We start from the raw sequence: 21,374 nt of genomic DNA on the forward strand, positions 1-21,374 counted from the left end.
AGACCAAAACAATATTTTAAAGAGAGAAAATAAAGACTCCAAACTCATAAATAAGAATATAGATTTTTGTTGTACTAAAGAGAATATATAAATCCTACTAAAAAGAATCATTTTATAAAATAATGTTACAGATATTGATAGAAAAAATACAACCAGAATGTTCCTTAGAAGCAAGGATGACAAGACCTTGACTCACTCACTTTGGACACATCATCAGGAAAGACCCATTACTAAACAAGGTCATTATACTTGGTAAAGTAGAGGGTCAGCAAAAACTAAGGAGACCCTCAATGGCATGGATTGACACAATAGCCACAACGGACTCAAACATACCAACCATCATGAGGATGGCATAGGACCAGGGTAGGTTACATTCTGATATTTATAAGGTTGCCATGAGTCAAAGTCAACTCAATGGTGATTAACAACCATAGTTATAACTGCTTTCAAATGGGAATATGAATTTATAACCAAGTTTGACATTTTAATTCAAGCTAAAGTGGGTTAAAAACAAACAAAAATCTCGTGTCCAAGTGCTCTGCATTTCTGGAAAAGAGGTTCTTTGCTATTTTTTTTTCCCCAGGCTTATTTAATTAAAATCCTACAATGCTAATTTGATTTTTTATTAAAAAAAAAAAAAAGGTGAGAAAAGAAATTTTTTCCCATAGCATTCCACCAAGCTCCTTTTTCTCCTCTTGCAATTTCTGAGCACTGAGAAATCACCCATTTGATGGGAAGAGGTAGCATGATGGCATATCCGAACAATATTATAGAGGTAAACAATATCCTACATCATGAATAAGATGGAAAGTGCATATGCATTTCCACACGGAAAGATAAAAATGGCTAATCATTTCATCTGAGTTGGGAATCATCATTTCTTATTATTTTTGACAACCCAGCATTGCATTTAATCACAGAAGGCATTTTATAGCACTAATTTGCTCAGTAGGCAGTAATCATCATCATGTCAACCCGTAACGCACAATAAAACCCCAGACTAAAACAATAGTGATAATCACTATCACCACTAAAAAATAGAAAAAAAGCCTCTAAATTTTTCCAGCACTAAAAATTCTCTGTTAACTATTACTCTCAATGGTTAAGATTTCATGCTTATTTCAAAACAATTTACACCAAGGCACAGCTTTGCTAACAAATGTATCTAAACAGGGTATACAATCAGAGGCACACTCAGGGTGTTACTATACCTCTCTCCTCTTACTACCTGTTCATCTTCCTCTCACTTGATTTCAACATAAAACCCAGAATTGCAGTTAAGAAAATTGAAAAAGCTGCTAAAGAAATCAATGCTTTTAAGAATTTTTCACAAAACAAATTACTTCCAAATAAACTTTATTTTGAAAAGAATACCATAACATATTCACATAAATGTAAATATGACACATTTAGCAATATTAAGGAGTCAAATTAGAGACAAGTGGAGGTCACAGTCCATTTCTGTTTATTCCCTGTAATGGAAAGGTACAAAGCTGCAGCTAAACCAAAAGGGCAGATAATTTAAAAACAATCATAAGCTATTTATTTGGTTTAATTTCATACTTATATCTAAATATTAAATATAGGAATTGCTAAAAACTCATAAGATCAAGAAATATGCTGCCTGAATAATCAGACTTCTTTCTGCTTTACTTTCTCTACCATGGATAGCATCATCAGTAATATTTACACAAAGTAGCACCATAGGACAAGCTGCTTTCCTTCCTCCCACAAGACAGTATAAGGCTTTCTGTATCATGGCTTATAACTCCTCCAGGTCAAGGAAAATATCACTGATGACATACGAGTTTTCAAGTAGAGATGATTTTGTCAGGGGAAGGCAGTATAGTATGTTCTTTTTGAGAACTTTACAATTTAGCGAGGTATATATCAACATACAATCTGTGAAAGTAGTCTATATGTGATGCAATGATTGCTCATGATTCTTTGAAAACAAGCAGAAAGGGCCACGTAAATCACAGACTACATCAGCCTGTGCCCTGACAGAGAACACAACAGAGAACCCCTGAAGGAGCAGGAGAACAGTGGGATGCAGACCTCAAATTCATGTAAAAAGATCAGATTTAATGGTCTGATTGAGACTAGAAGGACCCTGGAGGTCATGGTTCCCAGACCTTCTGTTAGCCCAAGACAGGAACCATTTCCAAAGCCAACTCTTCAGGCAGGATTGGGCTAGACTATAAGATAGAAAATGATACTGGTAAGGATTGAGCTTCTTGGATCAAGTAGACACATGAGACTATGTGGGCAGCTCCTGTCTGGAGGCGAGGTGATACGGCAGAAGGGGTCAGAAGCTGGCTGAATAGACATGGAAATAGAGGATGGACAGAAGGAGTGTGCTGTCTCATTAGGGGGAGAGCAGCTAGGAGTATATAGCAAGGTGTATATAAATTTTTGTATGAGAGACTGACTTGATTTGTAAATTTCGCTTAAAGCAGAATAAAAATTAAAAGAAAGAAAACAAAAAACCTGTGGGGAAATAGGAATGAAAGGAATAAGGTACACACCTAGAACCTCTCTCACCACATAGGGTTTATGAGGCAATTTGGTGCTAACCCCAAGATTATCATATGAAACCAGTCATTCCTGTACCATAAGAAGAATTCTAAAGTGCCAGAGACATAGCATACCATCTTCATGGGTAAGAACCTAAAGACAAACAGCAGATCTGGCTGCTTGAAGAACAAATGGAAGAGACAATCAGACTCAAAGAATTCCAAGAGAATTTTCACTTTTTCAATACTAGAGGGCAGAAGAAAGACACTGACCTTGAGGACTAAAAACTGGTTCTACTGGTTAGCTGCTCACCAGGGGCATAACAAGCAATCTCTTTGAACGTCTATTTCTTCATCTATAAAATTGGTACAGTAAGACCCACACTTAAAGACTTCAGAGCAATAAGAATCAAAGACAACAATGCACTTGATAACACTTTGTAAAGCACAAAAGACTTTTCTTAGTAAATGGAGCTTTGGTCATGTTGTAAAAGTATTAAGGATAAAAACCAATTTAAGATAAAACTATAAAATCATCAATTTTTTTACCCAGATTATACCTCTATTCAACAGTAACTGGTATAGGTAGGCCTCATCTTTTGACGAGGCAGAAATGAGAACATTTCTACGGCAAGATCTCTGCTTGGCTTTATCTTGCCAGTACAAGCACAGTTCTAGAAAACGCCAACAGCTAGGAGCCTAGAAACCTCAGCTCCTTAGTTTTCATAATGGCGATTCTGGCCTAAAATACTTGCCTTAACATGTTATTTGGTCAGTGTGAACAGGGTTAAGTCATTATTAGCTTAGTAATTTATAATACAATACCATTGTAGCATAACATTCTCATTACAGATTTTATTCATCAAAGAAATGAGAAATCTACTAGCCTTGAACACAGTGAATAAATAAAACTCTTTACCTTGTCTACAATATTTTGACACAATTCATTACAAAGAAACAAACACATCAATAATTTGTCCTATTTATCAGGATAGGTCATTAGCCACTAGGAAATGAACTTAATCAAGCCACTTAAGTCCTAGGCAGAGTGTTTGAATGCATACGTATTTATAAGTTATTACCTTTGTTACCCACATCAGCATTGCACATCTCCTCAGTAAAGCAGTAGCTGTTAACTAGTAAAGTCCAAAGCCATTTTCCTTAAGCAGAGACTTAAAGGGAATTGAAGCCAAACTATTTCGTTATTAAATGAAAATAGTAAGCCTTGGGCTATTGCAAAAGGCTTTTCAAATACATCAGCATCTGGAGAAAACAGAGAGAAGGAGAAATATAGCGTGTTGACCTAGTCTTATGTTATGGCATGTACCAAGTTGCAATATCTTAAGATTACAAGAGAGTAAGTAAAACATAAGGCTTCATACGGGAAAATGGAAAATGGTCCAGAAGTCTTCCATTCAAAGACAAATTAATTTTTTCTTCCCAATAACTAACCAGAAAGAAATGGGCACTTAGGAACCTGAAGGGGTTCTTTAAATAATATTTAGAAAAATGTATAAAAATAAAAAACTAAGAACAGAACACTGTTAAAAAATAAGACTTTCTTTAAAGATGGTCACCCTCTTGATGTATAAAACGAGCAGCTACGTCTCTATAACTCATCATGTTTATATGTAAATTCTCTGGCAGATATAAATCCATCTTTGTCTTCATCTTCTTTATCAAAAATATCCTCCACCAAAACATCATGATGACTTTCATTCACCACCGCACCATGCTTTTCAAATTCCTTCTTTAAATACACTTTAACCTATAAAATAATGGATTTCATTAGTGACTCTGGTTCATAAAACCCTCATTGAGCCAATCAATATCACAGACATATGAAGTAGTAATTAAATATATGTATATAATTTAAATATATATATTTAGCTCTTTACACATATATTTAAATAACTACTAAACATCTACTTTATATGTTTCTAACGATAGTAAAAGAATTAGAAGAAATTTTTTCCCTTGAAAACCGTTGCTACAGTAGAGACTCAGAATATTGCTCAGAGGCAAACATAAGCCTTGTATCATGTGTATAATCCTTACATCAAACATAAGGCTTATATCACCTAAAAAAAAAAAAAAAAACCCAATGAAAGTACATTACCTTCTTAATCTAAGTCTAAATAAAGCCAAGTATTTGAAAGATGGCAAAATCCAATGCATTATTCAGATCTTTTTTTCCTATCAAACACCAGTATTCCACATATTTCTCTTAAAAGCAGATTAAATGATTGCATTTTTGACTTGATCAGTGTCTGTGGGCCTGACCATGATCACGCCACACCTATTCACAATGATTGCATGCAATCTCAGAAATCAAAGCAAAGTCTAGTCTGATGAATGCTTGGCCTAAAACTTCCCTTTTCATTCAGATGTTTAAAAACAAAAATAAAATACTGCTGCCAATTACCCACTGGATACACTACAGTGCAATTCTCACTCCTTCTGTTAGAACAGCAATTTCAAACCTTCTTTTCACACCTGTCCCTCAACATGCAACCACAGAGCATATACTTATTTCTAAGATTAAAGTGAGGTGATGCAGTTGTTTAAAAGAGAAAACAAAGACGATGAAATTCTCTATGGATTGATGTATAAATATATGTCAAGGACATATCACTGTGTGAATAAAGCAAGATGCCAAACAGTATTTTTGTGTTTGTATGTTGTTGTTGTTGTTAGGTGCCGTCGAGTTGGTTCCGACTCATAGGGACCCTATGCACAACAGAACGAGACACTGCCCGGTCCTGCACCATCCTTAAATCGTTGTTATGCTTGAGCTCATTGTTGCAGCCACTGTGTCAATCTACCTTGTTGAGGGTCTTCCTCTTTTCCGCTGACCCTGTACTCTGCCGAGCATGATGTCCTTCTCCAGGGACTCATCCCTCCTGACAACATGTCCAAAGTATGTAAGATGCAGTCTCACCATCCTTGCCTCTAAGGAGCATTCTGGCTGCACTTCTTCCAAGACAGATTTGTTTGTTCTTTTGGCAGTCCATGGTATATTCAATATTCTTCGCCAACACCACAATTCAAAGTCGTCAACTCTTCTTCGGTCTTCCTTATTCATTGTCCAGCTTTCACATGCATATGATGCAATTGAAAATACCATGGCTTGGGTCAGGCGCACCTTAGTCTTCAGGGTGACATCTTTGTTCTTCAACACTTTGAAGAGTTCCTTTGCAGCACATTTGCCCAATGCAATGCATCTCTTGATTTCTTGACTGCTGCTTCCATGGCTGTTGATTGTGGATCCAAGTAAAATGAAATCCTTGACAACTTCAATCTTTTCTCCATTTATCATGATGTTGCTCATTGGTCCAGTTGTGAGGATTTTTGTTTTCTTTATGTTGAGGTGTAATCTATACTGAAGGCTGTGGTCTTTGATCTTCAAGTCCTCTTCACTTTCAGCAAGCAAGGTTGTATCATCTGCATAACAAAGGTTGTTAATGAGTCTTCCTCCAATCCTGATGCCCCGTTCTTCTTCATATAGTCCAGCTTCTCGGATTAATTGGTCAGCATACAGATTAAATAGGTATGGTGAAAGAATACAACCCTGACGCACACCTTTCCTGACTTTAAACCAATGGGTATCCGCTTGTTCTGTCCGAACAACTCCCTCTTGATCCATGTGAAGGTTCGTCATAAGCACAATTAAGTGTTCTGGAATTCCCATTCTTTGCAATGTTATCCATAGTTTGTTATGATCCACACAGTCGAATGCCTTTGCATAGTCAATAAAACACAGGTAAACATCCTTCTGGTATTCTCTGCTTTCAGCCAGGATCCATCTGACATCAGCAATGATATCCCTGGTTCCACGTCCTCGTCTGAAACCAGCCTGAATTTCTGCCAGTTCCCTGTCGATATACTGCTGCAGCCGTTTTTGAATGATATTAACGATATTGTTCTATAATTTCCACACTCGGTTGGAATGTTTGTTTGTGTTAATATAGTATGCTACCTTTGGTGTAAAGGAGAGAAGAATCTGTATTCATATTTCCTTGAATTTGCATAAACACTAGAAGGATACATTAAAACCAAAAGAACCAAACCCGTTGCCTTCAAGTCAATTCTGACTCATAGTGGCCCTAAAGGACAGAGTAGAACAGCCTCACAGGGTTTCCAAGGAGCAGGTGGCAGACTGGTACTGCCAGCCTTTTAGCAGCTGAGCTCTTAACCATTTGCCACCAAGGCTCCGAAGGATACATTAGAAACTAATAAAATATGGTGTGTGGTTTTTTTGGGGGGAGGGGGGCAACAGGGTGGAGGAAGACTTCTTAATAAATAAGACTTTTTATATAGTGTTTTTGGACGATGTGAATGCATTTTTTTTATTGTGCTTTAAGTGAAAGTTTACAGTTCAAGTTAGTTTCTCATATGAAAACTTACACACACATTGTTATGTGACCCTAGTTGCTCTCCCTATAATGTGACAGCACACTCCTCCTTTCCACACTGTATTTCCCATGCCCATTCAACCAGCCCTTGTCCCTCTCTGCCTTCTCATCTCACCTCCGGACAAGAGCTGCCCATTTAGTCTCATGTATCTACTTGAGCTAAGGAGCACACTCTTCACAAGCATCATTTTATGTCTTATAGTCCAGTCTAATCTTTGTCTGAAGAGCTGGCTTCAGGGATGGTTTTTGTAAATCCATTTTATATGCTAAGGTTTCTAAATAAAGAGAATTAAAATTTATCTTAGGAAAAAGGTCCTATAACTGGTAACACTATGAGATGTTACAAATTTATTGGCTGTGGATTGTGACCCCATGGTTCATAACAACTTAGCTTATTCAAGGCTTAATCATTTCCTGGTCATTAGAATTAAACTAAGGAGCCCTGGTTGCCCAGTGGTTAAGCATTCAAACTGTCCATCAGCTCCTTGGCAGAAAAGACCTAGAGATCTGCTCCCATAAAAATTAGCATGTTTTATGCAAATAACAGTCATCTTCTATGTGTGTTTGCCAACTCCACCCTCCCCCAGGAGGCATTTTCATAAGCACTGCTACACCAATTTTTTTTACATGTTGCTGTAAAAAAAATAAGCATAGTGTGCTTAGGAAAATACGGGGAGGTGGGCACAGGGTCTGGTTAGCAAAAAACAAATGTAGGAGGCGTGCGCATTATTTGCCTAAAAATACTACAGCCTACGAAACCTTATGGGCCAGTTCTATCTGTCCTATATTACAGAATGTTGATCTCTTATGAGGAGAAAAGGAAATAATAGGCCTTTAATTTGTATTGATTTTCCTCATTTAAATTTTTCTACTTTTGTTGATTTTTATTAATGTAAATAACAGTAGTATGCAAGCATATTTATTTACAAATTAGACAAGTATTTACTTCCAGTGAGGGTAAATAGTCACAAACGTTTAGAGCCAACTGCTACATATAACACATAACTTAAAATTTGGGCAGGTTGACAGTTAGTCTTATTTTTTTTTATACCAAAAAATTAGATGTGACTTGATGAAATATAGTTACCTGTTGCCGTCGAGTCAATTCCGACTCATAGCAACCCTATAGTTAGGTCCAAAAGAAAGAGCTATCTTGAACAAAACCTTACTACGGTGAGGATGATGCTCCCAAGGCTCCATGCTGCGATAACCTGTTTATGCATCATTCCTCCTCTGACCACTCAGTTAATCATTTATCCTCTCCTCCCTAAAGGAGGAGTACCAATCTATGTTCCGTAGGATACTTAATTGTTTAGTTTCTATCTCCTTTTCTGATTTGGTAACTCCTCAATGAATGGAAACCCTGGTGGCGTAGTGGTTAAGTGCAACAGCTGCTAATCAAAAGGCTGGCAGCTAAAATCCACCAAGTGCTCCTTGCAAGCTCTATGGGACAGTCCTGCCCTGACCTGTAGGGTCACTATGAGTTGGAATAGACGGCAACCTGTTTTTTTTTTTTTTTTTTCAATGAAAGGTGCTGTTCTTATTCCTCAGCCCTCAGAGGCATGCTCCCTATTTTCCCAGCAGTGTGTACAAAATCACAGGCACCCCAACATCCCTGAAAGGTCTGGCGAGCCCTTCACTTCACTGTAACTCCACCTCTAAACCACAGGGGGGAGTGTTTTCTTTTGATTTGAAAAAGAAGGACACACCATAGTCTATTCTCTGCCAGTGAGTCCCTAGGTGGTGCAAATGGTCAAAGTGCTCAGCTGGTAACTGAAAGGTTGGAGGTTCGAGCCCACCCGGAAGTACCTTAGAATAAAGGCCTGGAGATATGCTTCTGAAAAAATCAGCCATTGAAAGCCCTATAGAGCACAGTTCTACTCTGACGCACATGGGATTGCCAGGTGTTGGAACTGACTCCGCAGCAATTGCGGTTTTTTATTCTACTCCCGCGATTCTCAAAGCATGGTCTCCTGACCAGCACTACCTGGGAACATGGTCCCAAAACAAACAAACAAAAATGGTTGCTGTTGAGTTGATTTCAGCTCATGGTGACCCTATAGGACAGAGTAGAACAGCCTCATAGGGTTTCCAGAGCGGCTGGTGGATTTGAACTGCCAACCTTTTGGCTAGCAGCCGAGCTCTTAACCAGTGCGCCACCAGGGCTCCATAACAGGCATCTGCCTCTCCATTGGGGAATTGAACCCTGGTCTCCCCAGTGACAGGCAGGGATACTCACCACTATATTAGCGAGGACAGTGTGAACATGTTAGAAATGCAATTCTTGGACTTCACCTCAGAACTACTAAATCAGAAACTTTGGTGGCAAGATTCGGGGGCAGGGGTGGGAAGAAACCTGGTAGTCTGTGTTTTAACAGGTGCCTCCGAAGCACACTTAAGACTGTATTCCTCTGTGGGCTGTGCTGGGAAGAAGCAATGTTTGTGATACAGCGAAGTAGCTTTGTGATCAAGGGGTCTTGATTTGTGACCAGCCAGGCCAGAATGGAGAGTGTGGGTACACGAAAACAGGGATAAATATCTGCCTCACTTCTTTCCCCATAGCAATCAGCTACACAGGTATGTGCAGCAATGGCTGTGGAAACGTAAGCTGTAGGGAGAAACAACTTCTTCCTTTCTGTTTACTCAAACCCCAGGACTTTGAGGGGACTGGGAAAGGTCTTCTGCTATGGAAAATCCAGGCTGGCGTCTCCTTTCCCCGCGTGTTAACCTGAACAAAACTGAACAAGTGAGTTGATTCCTGTCAGTTGCTAGGAAGTCACTAAGACATGCATCTAACAGCCAGTCTACAGTTTTAATCAGAAACTGTCCATGTAACATACTTTTCAGGACATCCATGTTCCTTATACACTAGCTCCAAGTGGGAATTGTCTTGGCAAAGTGGATCTTTCAAAAACCCAGAGCAAGGGCAAGATATAGCCATCCCTAAGCATGGGGAAGGAAACCGCGGTGGCGTAGCAGTTAAGAGTTTGGCTGCTAACCAAAAGGTTGGCAGTTCAAATCTACCAGGCACCCCTTGGAAATCCTGCGGGGCAGTTCTACTCCTACAGGGTGGCTATGAGTCAGAACTGACTTGACGGCAATGAGTTTTTGATTTTAAGCATTAGGAAAAGAGCCCTGTTGGCACAATGGCTAAGCCCTCAGCTGCTAACTTAAAGGTTGGCAATTCAAACCCACCCAGAGGCTCTACAGGAAAAAGACCTGGCAATCTGCTCCATAAATATTACAGCCTAGAAAACCCTATGGGGCAGTTCTACTCTGCCACATGGGGTCACTGTGAATTTAAAATTGACTTGATGGCACCTAACAACAATGAAAGCAACAAGAAGCATTGGGAAGAAAGAGAAAAAAATCAAAAGGCTGATTTTTAAAAGTCTACAAAATAATGATTTCCTATGAAAACATCAACCTTCAAAGCATCAGTGTTTTAAGAAAACATAAAAATAGCATTTTACATAAATAAAAGTAAATTTTCTTTAAAAATATATTTCTAAAAATTAAGCTACAAGAAAAGAGGAGAAGGAAGGTCACCTCATCTTTCGAGAGTTTCCAGTCATCATTAAGATCCATTTCTTGGAATGATTCATGGGATCTCGGTCCATTTCGAATCTCCAGGAGATCGATGTTGAATATCAATGTACTCTCTGGGGGAATTTTACCTGACATGAGGAGAGGGGAGGAAAGTTATATTAAAAAGAGCCAAAAGTTTTAGTGATTATGAAACTTATGATACCGGACAAAGTATTCTTTTAATTGTATTCAGTGAAGAGCCTTCCCAAGATTGTCACATATAAGGAAATCATTTGTAGTATAATTGTATTTTACTCAAATAAATAGTTGGGGGTTCAAGTCCACCAAGAGGCACCTTGGAAGAAAGGCTTGTCGATCTCCTTCTCAAAAATCAGCCATTGAAAGCCGTATGGAACACATTTCTACTCTGACACACATGGGGTTGCCATGAGTCGAAATGCAAAAAGAAGGAATAATGCAGTCCAGTAAATTAAAAACAATCTATTTTTGGCTTTGCAATTAAAAAAATATATAGACACAGATGTGCCTAATGGCCTAGGTATTAAATTTAAAATATAGTTAAGATATTCCAAAACAAAACCTGTAGCCGTCAAGTCAATACCAACTCATGGCAACCCTCGAAGACAATGTAGAACTGCCTCATAGGGTTTCCAAGACTGTAAATCTTTACAGAAGCAGATTGCCACATCTTTCTCCCACAGAGTGGCTGGTGGGTTCGAATCACTAACCTTTCGGTTAACAGCCAAGCACTTATCCATTGTGCCACCAGGGCTCCTTAATATTACCTGTTAAGAATTTCAAATTCTCATGGAATTCAGACTTTCTGGAGCCACTGGGCCAGATGACCCCCAAAACTATTACCCTGAGGAAATCTCTACACCTGAACCAAAACCATCCCCTGAAGTCATCTCTGAACTAAATAATAAAAAAGAAAAAATAGCTTAGCATAATTAGAAAAAGATATCTGCGTTAAGCATTATACTCTTTTAAGGAATCATCTATATATCATGAAATTGACAATAGCAATTCGAAAGGATGGATGGGAAGCATGGGGGGCAGTGAGTTTGTGTTAATGATGGTGAAATCATTTGGAAAAGGTTGTCGGGAAAAGTAGCACAACTTAAAGAATGCTACCCATGTAAAAATTGCTGAAGTGGTGTATGTTTTGTTGTGTATATTTTCACCAAAAAAAGCAAAAGATATTACCTGTTAAGATTGACTTAAAGTGCTTAGGTAATTCAGAATCATATTACAAATGATTTACTAACTTTTGAGTCAGCAAGTCCTGACCTGGAAGCACATACAGAATTGCCATTTCTAGCACTGGGAGGCGGTATATAATTAAGTCAGCTCAAGTCACAGACTGTCTGGGAGTGAAGCTTGTATCTGCTCCTCTCTAAGTCTCAATTTCCTCATCTGTAAAATACAGATAATATTGCCCCATCTCATGAGACTGTTGGGAGGACAAAGGGCAGGGCTAAAGAGCTTTGTAACACTTGCCTGAGCAGGGCAGAGGCCGGCCGACACAAGAGGCCCAAGGGGCCGAGAAGCCAAGGAACCAGAAAGCAGAAGCTGAAGAGACAAGGAGCATGGGAAGCAGAGCTACCTCAGTCTCAAAGGATAGGGCCATGGCCTCTGGGGCCTCGAAGGGTGGGATCATGGCCTCTGGAGTTTCAAAGACTGGGGCCACAGCCTCTTAGGTTTCAAAGAGTCAGCTCTTCACCAACTGGGTTTGGAGTGTGGGACTGCCGTTCATAAGTGCCAGGGGCATGGGGCTGGATCCACTGCCCAAAGCTGAGGAGGCAGGGCTGCCATGCCCAAGGGGCAGAAGAACAGGACCTGCAGGGGGCAGCAGGGGTAGGGTCACCACTCAGATGGACTAGGAGGATGGTGCTGCCCAAAACCAAGGGAAAAGAGTTACCATCCCAGTGAGCCTGGAATGTAGAGCTGAAGCCCAAGACCAAGGGGCCTCCACCCAGAATCCAGAGGGCATGGCCAGCAGTCAGAGTCTGGAGGGCAGGGCCACTGCATAGATGGTCTCAGAGAATCAGAGAACGGGATTATTTTCAAGCCTTGAGAGTTAATGTAAATTGTTCTCCTGGGTGTTTTACTTGCTTGGTGCCCGTTATTCCTTCTTTCCCTCCAATTTCTCCCATTTGTAATGGAAATATCTACCTTGTACATGTCCCATAAATCATTGTACATGGAAGCAGATAACCTGTATTTCAGATTTCACAGGTCCACAGATGGGGGGAATTTTGCCCCAGGATGGAATTTGGGCTTGGAGTTGATTTAAGACTTAGAATGATACGATGGGGTAAAAGTGTTTTATGTGTGTCAAGGACATGAATTTTGGGGGGCCAAAGGGTAGAATGTCATGGATTAAATTATGTCCCCCAAAAATGTATCAACTTGGCTAGGCCATGATTCCCAGTATTGTGTGGTTGTCAGTTTTGTGATCTGATTATCTTCCATTTTTGCCATATGTTGTAAATCCTAGCCTCTCTACCAGTGGTTAGGAGAAGTCCTGGTGGCATGGTGGTTAAAGCACTCAGCTGGTAACTGAAATGTCAGTGGTTTGAACCCACTGTGTAAGAGAGAGATGTGACAGTCTGCTTCCATAAAAGACTTACAGCCTTGGAAGCCCTATGGGGTAGTTCTACTTTGTCCTATAGGGTCGCTGTGAGTTGGATTTGACTTCATGGCAGTAGGCTTGGTTTTGGTATGCCTATGAATACAGTCCCATTTGTGAGCGAGCCTTCTGTTATATCATTGAGGCAGGATTAGGTCATGTTAATACCGACTAGGGTGAGATGCAAAACCCTTACTCAGGTTATAGCCCTGATCTGATGTAAGGGAAGTTTCTATGGGGTATGGCCTGCATCACCTTTTATCTTACAAGAGATAAAAGCTGAGAGAAGCAAACAGAGAAGGAGGCACCTCACTACCACCAAGAAAGATGAGCTGAGAGCATAGCACATCATTTGAATCTGGGGTCCCTGTGCTGAGAACCTCCTAGACCCAGGGGATAATTGATGCCAAAACACATAGAGATCTACAAGGAACTCCGGGCCCACAGTTGTAAAAAGGAGATAAGGATTGTCCCCCAGAGCTGACAGAGAGGGAAAGCCTTCCCCCAGAGCCAGTGTCCTGATTTCAGACTTCTAGCCTCCTAAACTGTGAGAGAACAAATTTCTGTTTTCTAAAACCATCCACTTCTGGTATTTCTGTTATAGCAGCACTAGATAACTAAGACAAATACTTAGCATTATGCATGATAAACAGTAAGTTTTTGATAAATGTTACTTAGATATAATAATTCTCTTACACGCTTTAAAAACAATGCAGGAATCTTAAAAAGTTAACATCTCCTTTGATGTAGAACATTATATGTTTAAGAAATTTCATGGGACTTGAATGGAAGAAATTAAAATGAATTTCTGAGAAGGGAGATAAAAGTCTTTGAAAGTGAAAAGAGCTTTGTTAAAGTCCCAAGGACCTAAAAAAAAAACTTTCTGGGAAGTACAAATAATTTGTTTCAAAATTTTTTCCTTATACCATATTTAACATGCAGATTTGGAATAAACATTTCTAAATATTTCCAAGTATTTCCATGAAAGAGCATTTGTAAGTCTCAAAGAGAAGAACACTTACACTGTGTGCTGGAGCTTACCATTCCACATTCAGACAGAGAAGGGGCATGCACTAGGCCGTCGTTAACACTGGTATCTTTCCAAAGAAGGCATGCAAGCATGGTACTAAAAAACTACAAAATTAGTGTTAAGTACACAGTAGAATTAGTTTCATGGCACTTAGTTTGAAGGAAATGATCCAAACTTAGATCTCTACTTGTTACATAATAAAATTGAGTTAATTATAGTATAGAGACAGAGTAATGAACAGTATTATACATAGATATGAAAGATGAGACAATGAAGATACAGGAAAGTCAAAGAATACTTTTAAGCACTAGAGAAACATTTTCTAGATCTTTGATTTTCTTCTCTAAAGATGATAATTAATATAAGAATGGAAGTTGGTTAGTAAATCCTTTTCTATGCGTAAGATTAATATGACAAGTTCCACATTAGAATATACAGGGCTTCATGTATGGCACCTTCTTTTTCATTCTTAGGAAACTGAGGCTAGGAATCCTGATCCACAGTCATAAATGCTAAGGTTAGACCTAATATTTACACTACATCAGTGTGGTTCTTTGTGCTGCTCTGATGACTACTTAAAACACACACACACACACACACACACACCTTTTTCTTCATTATGTAAGCAATACATGCTCATTATAAAAAAGATATGGAAGAGACAGAACCGGAAATCAAAATAATGCCCAGTCCCACAATCCAATAAATATTCTACTTTATTTCCTTGTGATTCACTTTCTGTGTGTATATATATACTTTTTTCTAATACTTAGTACCACAGTAGATACAGTATAGCTTTATTTTCTACTTGTATATACAAGATTGTATCATGCATTTTAGAGACAATTTTTAAAATCTTTGAAGATTCTGTTCTTAGTAACTGGGCCATATTTTATTTAGCTAAACCTTTATCATTATACATGTAGTAGGTTGGTTCCAATTTTTTTGCTATTGGAAACAATGCAGTGATGGACATTCCTGTTCACAAATCTTTCTCCTCACATCTGAATTGTTTCCCTAGGTTAGAATTCAATAAAGGAACTATAAGATAAAGGTATACAAACATTTTTAAGCCTCTTGATACATATCGTCAAACAGCCCTTTGGAAAGTTGCATGGGTTCTCAATCAAACATCAGGTTCCTGAGCCTGCCCTGGAACTGGCACAGCCGGAGACTCCCCAGACCAGCTAGCTGGCTTTCTTTTGCTTTGTGGCACATGGGAAACTAAACCATCTTATGTCACCCATTTTTTTTTTTAAATCATCTAAAGCTTTATAAATAATCTTTAAAATAAAAGTGAAAAGAACCCCCAAGAAAAATTTTGCTATTGGAGCCTATAGTTGCAAGTCAGTCCTGCAAAGCAGAGATCTAACACTGCATTTAATGCCTTAATTGTCTGTGTTTCAAACGTTCAATTTAAGATACTAATGTTGAATTAATGTTTCTTTTTATACTATTAAAACAAGTGGTTGAACATTAATAGAGTTCAGGGTTCCAGAACTTTTCTTCTATGCTAGCTCAGTTGCCAGTTTAGATATTATTTTACGTTAACCGGCCTTTTTAAATGATAACCAAGACACGTTTCCCAAAGGAATGGAAGAAGTTAGTAGTCACACTGTTACCTAATCCGGAGAAGAACCAGAGTGCCAAGGTAAGAAACATGGAAGTATTCTTACCTTTTCCTTCTTTTCCATAACCAAGGGCAGGTGGAATGATGAGCTTTCTCTTCTCCCCCACACACATTCCCTTCAAGCCCTGGTCCCAACCTTTGAGAGCCTCCAGAATGCCCAGGGTAAACCAAACGGGCTGACCATTGTTATGTTTGTGACTATGGTAGAAAGAAAACATATTGGAACTCTTCTGTAATTTTATTTTTTATTGATATGGTACATTTTTCTACTCATAAGTGGTTAAGTTATTAGCTTGAAAGTTAATTTAAAAAACAGCTATTCTTTATTTGCACACATACAAGTGTGCAACTTTATACTAATTCAATTGATTGTCCATCTTTCCTGATGCAAATTTCACACAGCTGACTCAGAGAAGGGCAGAGGGAATAGTGATGAAAACAATTAACAACTGTTTTAACATTTACTATATACCAGGTATTATCCTAAGTGCTTTGCCTCTTTTAATGCTACAATGATTCTATGAGGTAAATGCCATGATTACTCCATTGTACAGAAGAAGAAACTGAGGTTAAATGTGCCTAACTCCAAAGCCCAACGTTGTAACCACAAAGTGATGCTATACCAGGAAAACCACCATGGTACAGAACAGGCAAAAAATAATGGAAAATTGTTACTCTGGGAAGAAGAATGAGAGCCTGAAGAGAACTTACGGCCAACACACATGGATGCATATTCACATGGATGTCAGGCAGTCAGGGCACAATGTCTTATGTCCCACCTACAAGCTTTCCTGGTTTATAGCCTCCCCACAGCTCCAACGGGTGAAAAGGGCTGCTCTTCACCCTTGAATCCCCAGGTCTCTACTTCTTTCCCCAGGTCTTTACCATGGGGCTCTGCAGGGAAGCCTGGAGAAGTGGCCCCTCAAGGACTAGGGAGGAAGGGAACGGTTAAGGTACCCTGGCTCATGAGCTGAAGAGAGGCCAACCTAAGAAAACCAATCTGCTGAGCTACTGGGTGATGTCTTAGTTTTTTTTAGCGCTTCTGGAAACCCTGGTGGCATAGTGGTTAAGTGCTATGGCTGCTAACCAAAGGGTCAGCAGTTTGAATCCGCCAGGCGCTCCTTGGAAACTCTATGGGGCAGTTCTACTCTGTCCTATAGGGTCGCTATAAGTCGGAATCGAATCGATGGCACTGGGTTTGGTTTTTGGTTTTCGTATAACAGAAATACCACAGAAATTAATTTTTTCAAAGTTTAGGAGGCTAGAAGTCCAATTTCAGTGTACCATTTCTAGAGGAAGGCTCTCTGTCCACCGTGGGGGAAAATCCTTGCCTTAGCTTCTCCTTGGTCATTTCCATGTGGCATCTACATTTTCTCCTGGTGCTTGCTTGTCTCTGTGTCTAATCTGCTCTTTATGTCACTTAGAAGTGATCAGGTTTTGGATACACACTACATTATTATGGCCTCATTAATATAAGAAAGAAAACCCTACTCCCAAATGGGATTACATCCATTCACTCGTGTAGGGGTTAGGATTCCAACACATATTTTGGGGGGTCACAATTCAATCTATAACAGATGCCTGAGGCTGAGTGCTGTCTGAGCCCCAGTTAGCTCTCTTCTGGTGCAATACCTGTCTTGTAGGTGTGAAAGGGCAATCACTCTACTGGACTTCATGGGTATCACAGTTACTAAATCTAGGTAAGTGACATTTCCTTTCTTTTTTTTTTTGGAGCAGGTGTTAATTTTCCCCCATGAACAAAGTAACAAATCTGGTAAAAAACAAAGCAGGATAAAACAATCTGCCACCCAGCACTGACTACAGTTTCTATACATCTCTTGTCAAGGCTAAAGGATTTAAGCTGGAGGTGATATAGACTATGGTTCTAGAAATGCCAAATGAGGTGACAAAGACTTTATAAACCAATCATTTGATGGTACTTCTTCATAATACTCAGAGTTATCAGCTTCTGACAGTCTCCACGACAGCAGTCACCTCATCCGGTACTAGAAATTTAGTAGCGAACTGCTAAATAATGTCCCATGGTGACCACCAAAGTTGGCACAAATTTTGATTATGAGACTTCGAAGAAATCAGGCTGGGTTTAAAGAGATCAGACTGGAAATAAGAATGTAAGTGAAAATTAGAAATGCAAATTATGATATTGTTTCATATGCAAATCAAATCATTGTGGCACTGGCCTTGGTGACAAGAAGAAAATTTCAAAGGAGTGTTGAGAGTTCCGTGGCAGTTCTTTCTGAAACATTTGCCAAGGCTGCTTTATACTCCTGCGATTAACAGAATTCAGAGAGGAGTGCCATTCACTTCCCTAAAACCCCAGGACAGACCAGGTCTCAATGCCGGTAAAGGTAGTCGATCAGAAAATGAGGTCTAGGATGGGCCACTGCTTTAGCTCATGCCAGTCCTCTGCCTAGCAAATCTTCCCTCCCGCGTCACTAACCTGGGAACCCCCACCCATCTTTCAAGGCCCAATTCAATTATGGTCTTCGAAAGTCTGTCTCCTTCCTCACTTCCCAGAGCACAACTAATTGTAGGCTCCAATATGCTTTGCTAGCTCTATATCATGAGTTAATTACTTGTCTTCCTCTCTCCCCCTCTGGACTGTATGCTGCTAGATGACAAGGGGCTACTCTTAGTCACCTTTGTCTCCTCAAGGCCTGACTTGTGGCCACTCAATAAAAGTTTGAAAGATGGATGGATAAATAAATGGATGAGGATAAACAGCAGCGAAATCTCTGAATCTGCTTAGTACCCAGCAAAGAGCCTAACATGAAGAAATGCTCAATAAATACTTTCAGAATGGAATGAATTGAAGTAATGCCTGATGGAAATTCATTACACTTGTAAAACTTTTCCATGTTGCAATTTTAGAATAGAAATAATGATAATGTAACCACCTGAAAATTTCTCACTGTAGGTATTGGATTTAACTTCCATAACCACACCCACACCCATCAATTAAGTCTTTGAATTCTAGAAAGAAGTAAATCACTACTCAAAATCTTGGTACATGATCTAAATATTGTCTGTCAGAATAAAAGTTAATAGGTCATTGAGTAGCATTAACATATCCTTCAAGAGGCAAATAACTGATTGTGCATTTTTCTCGTAAAGTTGCTCTGAAAAGTTTTAAGTAAATATCTATGTCAAATAAAAACGAATTAAGTAATTTTTCCTAAGGAAAGGAGTTTGAAATACGAGAATTCTTTTATGCTTTTGCTACTTATTGCCTAATTATAACCTGATATTTCTGCAGTATTTAAAAGCTTCTAGTTCTAATTTTTATAATAAAAAAAAATTAACAGCTTTATCCAGACCACACGTTTCCAATAAGACCTTTACAGGCCTTGTCACATAAGATTGCCTTTAAACAATTTCATTCTCCCAACGAAGTAAACAGGATATTTTTAAGACTGGTAAAACCAGGTATCTGCAATCTTGCCTGCTTGAGAAATTAGGAGGGTGGATTTTTTATTATTTCACCTGTGGGGCATAATTACTTAAAAAAAAAATTACTTACGTGGAGTGAAATAACGAGCCATCCTTTTCTAAGTAGCCTTCATAATGGACCAACATTAAGTCTCCCCCTTTGGTCTTGCGATGGCAGATGAATGGCTTCTGGAGAACTTCAATCTTCACTTCTGGCTCAGGGATCAGAGCCCCACTCAAAGAAGTGACTAACAGTGTCAGGACAGCGTTCCACGAGAAAAGCCTCATGTTAGTAGAACAGGAAAGAGTCTCTAAAAAAACACAGAAAGGGCCCCTGACTTCAAAGAGTTAAGAATGTAGTTTTAGGCTTAGGGGTAACAGCTCCTGGCAAGTTCATGAGTCTCCCTTCTTCGCAGACGTGGCACTTTTACTACCAACAACTTTCCCAGGCACTGCAAACTCACCTCTAAAGAGTTAAATCCAAGCCAAGGCCTGAATGGCTCTTATACTGCGGCCGCCTGGACAGAGCGTCCTCCCATTGGCCCGCGGTCTTGTCCCTCAGGTGCCTCTCGAGCCAATGGCGCCGCAACGTTGTACTTGGCAGTCTGGCAAAGGTTGGGCAGCCAGCCCGGCGGAGGATAACACCGAGTGGTCCTAGAGCTCGGCGGTCCCTGGGCTTTATGCGAGGGGAGGAGCTAACCGGAAACGCCTCCAGCCGATTGACTTCTGTTAAGAACCTGGAAAGGGCGAGGTTAGGAAGCGTCCTAGGCCAAGTGAAACGGTATGGGTTTCAGGAAAGGCTCGTTTACTCTCTCCCTTGGTGAGCATCACCTCCCCCCAGGATTCCACATCAAGGCTCCTGCTATTCCTTATTTAATTTCATAGTGCCTTAGGGTTTACAAAGCGCGTCCCCGTGCATGGACGTCTTTCTAGCTAGCAAAGTAGGTTTTTGTCTTGTTTTGCTTTTCTAATCCCATTCTAAAGATAAGTAAATTTAGGCTAGGGGAGGTATTCATTTGAGCTCCGACTTCAAACCAAGTCTTCTGATTCATTCCACGACTTAACTTTATTGCTTCTAATAATTTATCACCAGGGTGACTTGAGTACTGTACCGGGCAAATAATATAGACACGGCTGCATTAAAGTCTTGCAGACTTTCGCTTTAAAGAGGAAATGGTAATCACTGTCATCAATTATATATGCTCCTCCTAATTTTTAAATTTTAGTTTTACATTTTTCGCCTAATTTCAAAAGCAAACGTGTTCATTATAGTCAACTTGAAAGAAACTGAAAAGCACTAAAGTAGGGTTTCCAGATAAAATACAGGAGCCCAGTTAAATCTGAATTTCAGACAAACAGCGAGTAATTGTCCTGCATTTTTATTTTATAAATCTGGCAAATTTACTTTGGGGGAAAAAAAAGGAACGAGCAAAAGAAAAAGATCGTCTATAATACCCACATCCAAAATAGTCATCTTAACATTTTGGTACATGCTGTTCTGTGCCTTATGACTAAAGCAATTTGGATCATATTGTACACTTTTGTTTCGTAATCTGATTTTTCCACTTAAATCTATAGTTGACATTTTCCCTGGTCAAATATTCTTAGCACAGTGCTTCTCACACTTTCACGTGCATAGAAATTCCCTTGGGATCTTGTTAAAATGCAGATTCCGATTCAGCAGGTCTGGGCTGGGGGCGAGATTCTGCACTCCTAACAAACTCCCAAGTGAAGCCAATGGTGCTGGTTCTGGGACCTCGACTAAGAAAGACTTAGGATTTACCAAAGCAAACCCGATGCCGTGAAGTGATTCCGACTCACAGCGACCCTATAGGACACAGTAGAACTGCCCCAAAGGGTTTCCAAGGAGCAGCTGGTGGATTCGAACTGCTGACCTTTTGGTTAGCAGCCATAGATTTTGACCACTGCGCCAGAGTTTAGACAACATGTATTTACACCGGCCACACAGTAGCCCATCATGAAATTCCCAGCATCTCCGTAGGTCTTGTGGTTGGATACCTGGAGGGTGTGGGATCAAATAGCATTGAAATAAGTATTGAATGCTGAGGACTAGAGCCCAGTGGGTGCCAAACATCGGGAAATGGGGTCTGACCCATCTATGGCACCATTAAGAGTCAAAGCTGTGTCCCAT

The 21,374-nt window shown here is 39.7% G+C and overlaps 1 protein-coding gene across 2 annotated transcripts; it reads right to left on the reverse strand.

The window, feature by feature from the left end:
• Positions 1-647: 647 nt before the first annotated feature.
• FKBP14 (FKBP prolyl isomerase 14) lies at positions 648-20,347 on the reverse strand. Of its 2 annotated transcripts, XM_023544319.2 has the most exons (5): positions 19,687-20,347; positions 19,314-19,533; positions 15,819-15,970; positions 10,481-10,608; positions 648-4,284 (listed from the first exon to the last, which is right to left on the reverse strand). In XM_023544319.2, the coding sequence occupies exons 2-5, from the start codon at positions 19,508-19,510 to the stop codon at positions 4,126-4,128; spliced, it is 636 nt and encodes a 211-aa protein (XP_023400087.1). In that variant the 5' UTR covers positions 19,511-19,533; positions 19,687-20,347; the 3' UTR covers positions 648-4,125. The 2 variants fall into 2 exon arrangements, with proteins under 2 accessions (XP_023400087.1, XP_003407078.1); XM_003407030.4 differs by having other exon boundaries at positions 649-4,284; positions 19,314-20,344.
• Between the last annotated feature and the right edge of the window lie 1,027 nt (positions 20,348-21,374).

The sequence above is a fragment of the Loxodonta africana genome, chromosome 8 (genome assembly GCF_030014295.1).
Source record: "Loxodonta africana isolate mLoxAfr1 chromosome 8, mLoxAfr1.hap2, whole genome shotgun sequence".
Classification (NCBI taxonomy): domain Eukaryota; kingdom Metazoa; phylum Chordata; class Mammalia; order Proboscidea; family Elephantidae; genus Loxodonta; species Loxodonta africana.

Bases quoted from the DNA above. Each gene is read 5' to 3' on its own strand.
- FKBP14 (XM_023544319.2), bottom strand. From the start codon at position 19,510: ATGAGGCTTTTCTCGTGGAACGCTGTCCTGACACTGTTAGTCACTTCT. The intron at 15,971-19,313 runs GTAAGTAATTTT...TTTCTACCATAG, and splicing joins GGCTCGTTATTTCACTCCAC to TCACAAACATAACAATGGTC. The intron at 10,609-15,818 runs GTAAGAATACTT...TCCTCATGTCAG, and splicing joins TTATGGAAAAGAAGGAAAAG to GTAAAATTCCCCCAGAGAGT.